At 34.8% G+C, this 9,363-nt stretch overlaps 2 protein-coding genes across 2 annotated transcripts; one reads left to right on the top strand and one right to left on the bottom strand.

Moving 5' to 3' along the window:
* Positions 1-153: 153 nt before the first annotated feature.
* On the top strand, positions 154-2,408 carry LOC127523660 (cysteine-rich PDZ-binding protein). The gene is made up of 5 exons (XM_051914632.1): positions 154-308; positions 547-612; positions 720-774; positions 1,179-1,282; positions 1,365-2,408. Exons 1-5 carry the CDS (start codon positions 293-295, stop codon positions 1,427-1,429), a joined length of 306 nt encoding a protein of 101 aa, XP_051770592.1. The 5' UTR covers positions 154-292; the 3' UTR covers positions 1,430-2,408.
* On the bottom strand, positions 2,298-8,597 carry LOC127523656 (GTP cyclohydrolase 1-like). Its single transcript, XM_051914629.1, has 6 exons — positions 6,653-8,597; positions 5,015-5,124; positions 4,718-4,773; positions 4,069-4,100; positions 3,583-3,667; positions 2,298-3,286 (listed from the first exon to the last, which is right to left on the bottom strand). Exons 1-6 carry the CDS (start codon positions 6,957-6,959, stop codon positions 3,157-3,159), a joined length of 720 nt encoding a protein of 239 aa, XP_051770589.1. The 5' UTR covers positions 6,960-8,597; the 3' UTR covers positions 2,298-3,156.
* Positions 8,598-9,363: the final 766 nt, after the last annotated feature.

Raw genomic sequence — 9,363 nt, 5'->3', positions numbered from 1 at the left:
AACATAATAAAAGATTCTACTAATAAAAACTATTTAACCAATAATATTTATTTTTATTATATATATTTAGTTTTTTTTTTTGTTATTATTATTATTACTTCTCAACATCTTACACACTATTTTACGTGCTTCTTGCTACTAAAGACAACTAGATTGAGCGACGTTTGTCAGGACCTTTATTTTGACAATAGTTCATAATACGTCACTGAAGGCTAAGCAGTGTGTCTAGCTTCGTTTTTACAACTGCGAAGTATCTAGACGTGATAGCTACGATTTTGTGACACATTTGAAGATGGTTTGCGAGAAGTGTAAGTAGTACCATTATAAATCATATTGTAAATCATATTGTACACAAATGTCTAAGTCATTAATATTGTAATTCGTATGTATAGTCAGTAGCTTTGGGTCGCTAGCAAGATCACACTAGCAAGAGAACTCGGAAACAAAACAGTCTGCTGTAATGAACGTCGTCTGTATTTCGACGATGATAACAATTAATATGTATAAACTGACGTCAAGTCAAGCATGTTTTGATGTTCCCCGCAGGTGAGAAGAAACTGGGGCGAGTCATCACCCCTGATACGTGGAAAGATGGGGCTAGAAACACAACAGGCAAGTTGGATTAAAGCTTGGATCATGCTTTTTGTGATCTTCCCATTTGCATTTGTATTTATGCTTCGTCAACACCGAATACTAACCTGAAAACTATTATATTACAGAGAGTGGTGGTCGAAAGCTTAATGAAAATAAAATGCTGACATCAAAGAAAGCCAGGTGTGTTGCTTGGAATTGCTTAAAAATCATAATATTTATTGTATTATTGGGTCAGTATTTATTGTAATGCATGCAAAGTCACCATGAAATCAAAATCGACAATTCTTATTTTTTACGGGATATTGCAGTATTTATTCTAAATAATTTATCCGTACACATCATAATTTTAAGTTCCCTCATAATCTTTAGTCCCCATTAAATCAAAATTGATTTATTCTAAATAATTTATCCGTGCACATCATAATTTTTTTAAGTTCCCTCATAATTTTTAGTCTTGTTCAAGAAGCTGTTCCACTCAGATATGTTACAATAAGGAAGAAAACACTATCACAACTTCCATTTCATGCCAACCTTAAATGTGAGTTATGATGAACATCGTGAAAATATGTATGTCATTTTGACAGGTTTGATCCTTATGGGAAATCTGGATTTGCCACTTGCAGAATATGCAAAAGCTCTGTCCATCAGTCTGGTTCACACTACTGCCAGGGATGTGCCTACAAGAAAGGTGAGACGGCTAGCGCTGAGATGCGGTTTTGTTTCCGCCACACATCTATATGTTCTCACCACCCTCTCTTTCTACTTTGCAGGAATTTGTGCCATGTGTGGGAAGAAGGTTCTTGACACCAAGAACTACAAACAGACCTCAGTTTGATTTATTATCTTTTTCTGGAGGTTTTCGTGTTTAGCTGAGAAGGCAATGTTTGTGAATGATTATGTTGACTCTTCCATGTGTTGAGAATGATCATTTAACTTCACAAAAGAGTTTAATTTGCAGTGTTTTGTGTAAAAGTGCTGCCAAAGAAGTGTACTGGATTATGACTGTATTTATTTGAAAATATGTCCATGGTATTTTTCTCTCACTTAACCTTAGAGCAATATATTGGCTTGCACTGTTTGAACAATGTAGATGCCTTCTTTAAGTATATTTGCTGGAGAACATGTTTTGTAAATGTTCTTATTCATTTTTTTAGTAAATAATTTATCATTTTTAATACTACCAAGCATAATGAAAAAAATCAGTTCTCTTCATGATAATTTATTTCTCTTTTTAGGCTTATTAGTCATTGGACCTTATTCAACTTTAGACTTTGACTTTTAAATGTCACCTCTTCCCCAATTAAGAAAAATATAGATATTATCTCTCTTGTTTGAAGTTATATTTTTTTCTATCGTTTCCAAGGCAGTGTCACTACAGCAGATTCTAATGTAAATATGAAACAAGTAGACAGTGACCTGCCAATATAAGACCGCTACAAGCTCAGTGTACAGTGATGTTTATAGCCTGTTTCCACTTCTTACTGTCCCGCCATTGGTTCTTTTTGTGAACACTGTTGCAGATGTTTTCTGGAAATCTGTTTGTCGTTTCCTTTTTCAGTTATCATTTGAAATTATATAGTTTTGGATTTCTTTTAGATGTCTCTTGAACCCACCCAGACCGTTGCGGATTTTCTTACAGTCTGTTTGATTGTTTTGCCATATTTTTAAGTGCAAGAAGGCACAACATAGCAATACTTAGATACTGTATAATATCATTCCCTTAAGATCAAATAAATTAAGAATTGACTCCTGTACCAACGTGAGACTGTTTTTGCCTCTGTAAATACAAAATAAAATGCAAAATAAAATTGTGACATCTTGCAGAAATCAGTCTTTTGCATAAGAAAACAGACCAATGCATTCCATAAATGGTGCTTTAATGTTTTAGTTGGCATAGTTGACAAATGTTTTGTTTTGTTTTATACAATTCAGACCTATATATTATGTAAAAAAAAAAAAAAGCAATATCTCAGTGGCAATGTTGATTATTTCTAACCACATACAAATGATTCCCCAGATATATCACAAAGAACCTTTCATTGACTTATATAAGTATAAATTATTCATCATGTTGGCTTATAATCCTTTGAATATTATCTAATCAGAGTATATGACAAAAAATGTTTTTAAAATTTATATACAAATTAGTTCTAATATCTTCATTTTGCAAAAATTAATAATGTTAAACAAGTATCTGAGGCAATATGTTAATTTAGTAATTGTTAATAACAAGTGAGATAATAGAAATGACACATATAATACTAATTCTATCAGTTTTAAGGCAACTGTGTGAATGATTCAGTGGCAGGTCTTTTTCTCAAAAGTAGTAGTTCATGTAGTAACACTGATCCTTCAATATTCACATTTTATATTTCAGTATATGCAAACAGTGAGTTTCAGCTGTTGGCAATACAGCTGTGCTTCAGCAGCTGGTGGACAGATCTACAGCTCGGGCTCAGTGAGATTCTCTTAGCACCATGGAGGGTTTCAAACGTAGAGAAAAATCATTGACCTGTTTGACTGTAAACACACTGATGGAGTTGGCACAGGTAAGTGTGATCACTATGCACTTTTTGTCAGGGCGAGGAACTCCTCTCGGGCCTTCGGGTCCTCTCTGAATACACCCAGCATGGCGCTGGTCACAGTACGGCTGTTCATCTTCTGCACTCCACGCATGACCATGCACATGTGACTACAACAACAAACCTCCATTCAGGTCACAAATAACATTTGAAATACACATTTTCATGCTCATTGTATTGTATGAATAAATCATCAACCATGACAGTCACTTAGCAGAAGCTGAATCAAAGTACTGTATTCTGAGCTTTGAAGTTACATGAATCTAATTGCATTGATTGTGTTAATATTTGAGAGAGACTAGGATATATTACAGTATTAGGTGTGTGTTTACATACAGATAATTGTACATAATCTGATCAAATGTTTTATAAGACAGTGTTTTGTCTTTCAAATAGGTCTACTTACGCTGCCTCAATGACGACTGCCACACCGACAGGCTGCAAGGCCTCAGAGATTGCCATTGCTATTTGCTTTGTTAGGCGTTCTTGAACTGCAATAAGCAAAATTAACAGTAAAACACTGAGGAAGAAACACAGATGAGGGGCAGCATGGATTCAATAGTAAGGTATGAGACTGAGAGATGCTAGCACTGAAAATACAGGACTATGTGCAACATTTTCTAAGTAACGATGCCTATACTATCATTCAGAAGTCAGTAAGATTTTTGATATATTTTTTATATTTTTTTGATATATTTTATTTATTTTTATATATAAAACAGCACTAGATTTATTTGTAACATTACAAATGTCACTTTTGATCAATTTTATGCATCCTTGCTGAATAAAAGTATTAATTTCTAAATAGAAATCTTACAAAACCCAAACTTTTGAATGGTAGTGTAGGTCAATCTCCCTTTTGGTAAGTATCTAGATATCTTCTGATAATTACCTTGAAGTCTGCGACTGTAGATTTCAACGATCCTAAAGAGGGACAAAATTAATAGTGCGCAAGTTAAAACACACCAACAACCAAAAATGTTGCACTTATCAAACAGCCATTTTAATAGGTAGCTATTTCCTTAAGAGCAAGGAATGACAATATTAGCAGAATATTCTTGCATGTTTTTTTTATATATAACTATAGTGTAATTGGTAAATATTCTAGACAATTTAGTGATTAAGATTAGTAATAGATATAAATGCAGCTGATGAATAGTGGCAAATGAAGTCTGGGCATATTTTACTCAGGCAAAGGAAGCACTAAGCTGCACATGATATTTTGTGAGGGCAGCAATGTTAATGGTTCCCACAACCCAACCACCGAACAGTGGAGGTGGGAGTTGAGGGGGATTTCCTCAGCGCCAGAGGTCAGCTAGTCTGGCGTTTTTCAGATGGGGCAGGATACTGTGCCAGGCTTTGGATCTAAGCTTCAAGTGAATGGGCTGTGATAACAGAAGAACTCAGCCACTTGTAACTAATATGTTCACTTTTTCAGTCCCACTCTGATGTGAGAACAAGGCCCTTTATAGACTGTCTGAGACTGGCACACTAAATTGTGTGTGTGTGTGTGTGTGTGTGTGTTATATATATATACTCACCTTGCAAGCTTACTGAGGCCAACAACCTTTTTACTTGGCAGATATCCTATGTGAACCTACAGATTAATTAACATAAAAAAATTTACTCAGTTTATTGCTCATTGAAAAGTACCCATTGACCTGCCAGCACTATAAGCACTCTCCCAGGCCTAGACAAATGTATGCATCAATGATCCCCTCACAACCCATGAAACAGCCTTGTCTAGCACTGCAACATCAAGCATAACATTAACATGATGAACTGAGTGGCTAAAAGCATTACAATCATTGACGTTATCAGCAGATATTGAGACATACCTTGCCAAAAAATGGTACTAGATGATGTTCACAAAGTGAAAACACGTCAATATCTTTCACAATAACTAGCTCCTCGTGGTCCTCATCAAATATGGCATCATTTAGTACATCTGTAGAATATGAAAAAATATATACAAAAGTTAATTGCTTAACACATACCAGACACAATTTCCACATTAAAACCCTCTCATAAATCAGGTCAGTTCAGGAGAGAGGCAAATACTAAAGTGATTAGTTTAAGTAGCCCTTAACACCAATCAGACTATTGAAGCTCTTGCTTTCAGCATCTGATGTTGACTAATTGAGTAATTCCAGAATGACGTATAAGTAAATTATACAACCCTTCATCAAAGTAGTGGAATTGTCAGACACACTAATGGGTAAAAAGACTGCCTAAACATTGCATACTGTATTTGGATCAGAATGATAAACAATTTTATTTAATCAATGTTATCATCATTTTGGGCTACATTCAAATACATAAATATAACTAATAAAAACCCAATTGGAGATGAGCTAATAACTGGCATTATGTGGGGCCCTAGCACAGTTAGCTATGAAAGGGAATGAAAGGGAAGTTGCGATAGTCTTTTCTTACTTTTGTGATGTATATCTAAGTGAAACAGTTTCTCAAACAAGAAAATTTGGGGCAGGACTTGATTTTGTCCATTAGGAATTGGTTGGATTGTTGGATCATTGTTGTTTGCTATTGCTATTGGCATTTTTTTTTTTTTCAAAGCTAGTCTGTGTGGTAAAATGCCCCCAGCCACTTTAACGCCCCCATCCTAATTACTGTAGTTACCATGTTCTGAACATCACATCCTTTGTTTTTCCATCAAATGTAATTTAACTAGGTGGTTGAATAAAAATATTTGGACTTTATATTTAAAAAGTACCTCAAGTTAGCAGTAGCACCAGCTATCTAGTTAGCTAGCCAGTAAACATAAGCTAACAATATTTTTCAAATAAGTTTATTTTCAGCATGGTTCATTAATAAATTAATATTTATCAATTGTTTTGTCTTGTCTTTTTAATTTTAAGCTAAAACTGATTGTACTTTGATTTTGGTGTAAATGTAGAAAGCAAATTGCTTTGTCAGAGTGGGGTGGGGGCATTTTTACCCCACCTGTGGGGCAAATTAAATTTTTGTTAAAAATCAAATAACATGAAAACTCTGGACATTTTTCATACTTGGTTTATAATTTATCCCAGCGTTACTGGAAACTAGGATAACAATTCTAGACACATTTAACTTTTGTTTCACAGAAAAAAATACAGTCCTTAAGCCATTTTGACTTCATGGTTACTTCAAAGACATTTTAAACACGTGGTATATTTTTTTATTTTGAGGTGTATTTCTGAAGTGTAATCGTATAATAAAGAAACAAATAATGAGCGTAGCCTATCCTAGCTGGAAGTGTTCAAGCAGCATAGCTGCTGTTGCTATAGTAACCTCCTCCGGTGGAAGTGATTTCGAAACCGGTGTCTGCTGGCTAACTTGTAATCTTACTTTGTAATTGCTAAAACGCCGTTTGAAATCCCTGTATGCAAAACGAAATCGTAGAAATCGAGTGAAACTGTATAATACCATTATTCTCTGAATAATAATAACAATATGCCAAATAATAGCCTAGTTACCGTAGATGGTCTCGTGGTAGCCTTTGGTCAGGAACTGCATTGCCTTAGCTGCACGGAGAGGGGTTTTGAGGAGACCCTGCCGGTCAGTGTTCTCTCCCAGACCTCGCAGGATGGTTGTGTATGCCGCCTCGAGAGCAGGTAACCGCGACTCATCCTCCGCCTCTTTCCGGGATGTTTCGTTTTTGTGCTGGACAGCGACTTTTTTCGTGTCGACTGTCAACTCGCTAAAGCCATTACGGCAGAGATACTCTGTGACAATTTTACCATTGCATAAACCGTTCAATTCTGCCGCCTTTTGGTATTCCATTGAATGTACTTTAAATTAGGCTACTATTTAAAAGAGAATAAATTATTACTATTAATATTTAATTCAAAAGAAAAATATAGTAGTAAATGAAATCAGATGTCTATTCTTTCAAATTTGCAACCGGCGAGTGATCGTCGTGATGCTCTGAGCTGAGATTCAGTTGCAGTCTAAGTTTCTCCCACTCAGTGTGGCATTTATAGGAGCCCTTCACTATCGCTGTGTCCAATTGAGCACGTCGGTATTTAGTGTGAGCACGCGCTCCGTTATGTTTTACACGTCACACCCTTTTTATGGGGTGTAATTTAATAATACGTTACAGTCATGCAAACGGCGGAAACTGATTCATGATTTACTAGTCTTAATGTAAAGACCCAAATGAGCGTCAAACGTCTGAGCATATGACCTCACGTGTTCATATAAGCTAGACCCCATAAGCTGTAGCCTATTAGACATGTCAAATTCTTAGAAAGTTTAAAACAATAGCCTGATAATCAAAATAATAATAGTAATAATAATAATTCGACCTAATAGTGTTTGTTTGTCTTTGTTGTTGTGAAATGGCTATAATTTTCAGTGGCAAAGACCTATTAATTTAAAAGGTGCACACTAATAGACCTACACATAGGGACTTCCAATTGACATCTATTGTGTATAATACTGAGCTTATGATATTTGATGTCCTCTACCCCTAAATCTAACCATCACACAAAACTTTTTTGAATATTAAAACATTTAATCATTAATTTGTATGTTTATTAAGTCCTAATTTCCTCATATTCCTATATTTCTATCATTTGGTTCCCATAATGTAGGCAAAACCTGATCAAAGAGATCGTCCATTGAAAAAAGTTTTTAAGGTTGTATTTTTTCTTATTTGTTGAAATCATATGACTAAAAAAATATTAAAAATAGGGTTATTCCTCACACCAGCATATCCAAGACTGATCTCTGTGACAAAGCTCGTTTCCCCAAAAAAGGTCAGTTTTCTTGTGATTTTTGCTTGAAATTCAGTCATGTGAACGTCAGGCGTGGGCTGATAAGGTGCTTTAAAAAAATCTTGGGATAGTTTACAGTGGGTTATATCATGACTGTATGCAGCTAGACTTTTATTTCATAAAAAAATGAAAGAATGAATGAATAAATTATTGAATGCATGAACAGTGAATGAATTATGCTATATAAATTAACATGAATGTTTTGGAATTATGCAAATTTTACTTACAAAGTTCCATTATACTCAAATGAACTTGCTCAGAAAGTACAAAAGAACACACAATCCAAGATCATAACCAAAAGGAGATTATTCCTTTATGCATTGTACAAAAATAACTAAGCAGCTTCATTGCATCAATATATTGCGTCACATGACCCCTTTTTGTTTTGTTTTTTCTTGTGATGATGTAGAGCTCTGGTTAGACTGACCTTTTAGAGGTGAACTGGAAAGGTGGCTGACTGACCAAAATAATTATTTGTTCCTTGGAAACATCACAATGGAATTCAAGAGATAAACCGTTTCAGGTCAGGTGTGACATGCACATACAGGACAATTGTAGCAACTCATGTAAAAACAAGGCATTTTGTAATAACTGCACATAATGTAATAAGTATTACATTACTGTGAGTTATTTATTTACAACATATACCTTATACACAATGTTGGTATTGTACATTGTTTTTCATTTAATAATATACCTTTTTGTTGACAAATTAAAACATTTAATATTCTCTTAACTAAAGCCTAATTCAAGTGTCTAATGTACAGTAATAATATCAACATTAGTTTAAGACTGGATTTAGATTTTTAAAAATGTACTTTAAGGGAATACAAATGTTTTTGTTTAATAAAGCTATTACAATGTAGATGTCGAACAACCTCAGATTTTTTGAAGTCTATTGTTATGTGATTAAAGACGAGTCAACGTCGACTAATCGCTGATGACGTCAACATGCCTTGCAACATGCCACAATTTGCAAGAGGCTAAAGTTTGTGAACAAACTTTGATGATGGCTTGAGAAACCTGAATCTCGAGCCCGGACTCGACACAGTGCTGCCCATTGCTCCTAGCCTACATAACAGCTTATTTTTTATCAGTTCTTTTATTGTCTATGGGTCTTAATTATATTTCTTAAAGATTTCTGCTCATTCTTAATCAGATACAGATAGCGCATAAGATTACATTTAGACTATTTGAATGCATTAGCGAGAGAGAGATTGCGTGTGTGAATAGAGTCTCTCTACTAGTGAAGCTGTGGGTTTTAGTAATTCTTCAAAAACCGAAAGGGATATATGCTAGAACTTTTCAGTTTTAAAATATTTTATTAGTAAGTTTCTGCGCTCCTGAATGTTTCTGTGTACGCGATCTGCACGTGATGTGCGAGCTACTGTCTGTATGTGTGCGCATTA

This window comes from Ctenopharyngodon idella, chromosome 12, assembly GCF_019924925.1.
Source record: "Ctenopharyngodon idella isolate HZGC_01 chromosome 12, HZGC01, whole genome shotgun sequence".
Lineage (NCBI taxonomy): Eukaryota > Metazoa > Chordata > Actinopteri > Cypriniformes > Xenocyprididae > Ctenopharyngodon > Ctenopharyngodon idella.
This window is presented reverse-complemented; position numbering and strand designations above follow the sequence as displayed.

Bases quoted from the DNA above. Each gene is read 5' to 3' on its own strand.
- LOC127523656 (XM_051914629.1), bottom strand. From the start codon at position 6,959: ATGGAATACCAAAAGGCGGCAGAATTGAACGGTTTATGCAATGGTAAA. The intron at 3,668-4,068 runs GTAATTATCAGA...TGCTTATTGCAG, and splicing joins CTACAGTCGCAGACTTCAAG to TTCAAGAACGCCTAACAAAG. The intron at 3,287-3,582 runs GTAAGTAGACCT...TTGTTGTTGTAG, and splicing joins GCAGTCGTCATTGAGGCAGC to TCACATGTGCATGGTCATGC.
- LOC127523660 (XM_051914632.1), top strand. The intron at 613-719 runs GCAAGTTGGATT...ATTATATTACAG, and splicing joins TGGGGCTAGAAACACAACAG to AGAGTGGTGGTCGAAAGCTT. The intron at 1,283-1,364 runs GTGAGACGGCTA...TCTACTTTGCAG, and splicing joins GGGATGTGCCTACAAGAAAG to GAATTTGTGCCATGTGTGGG.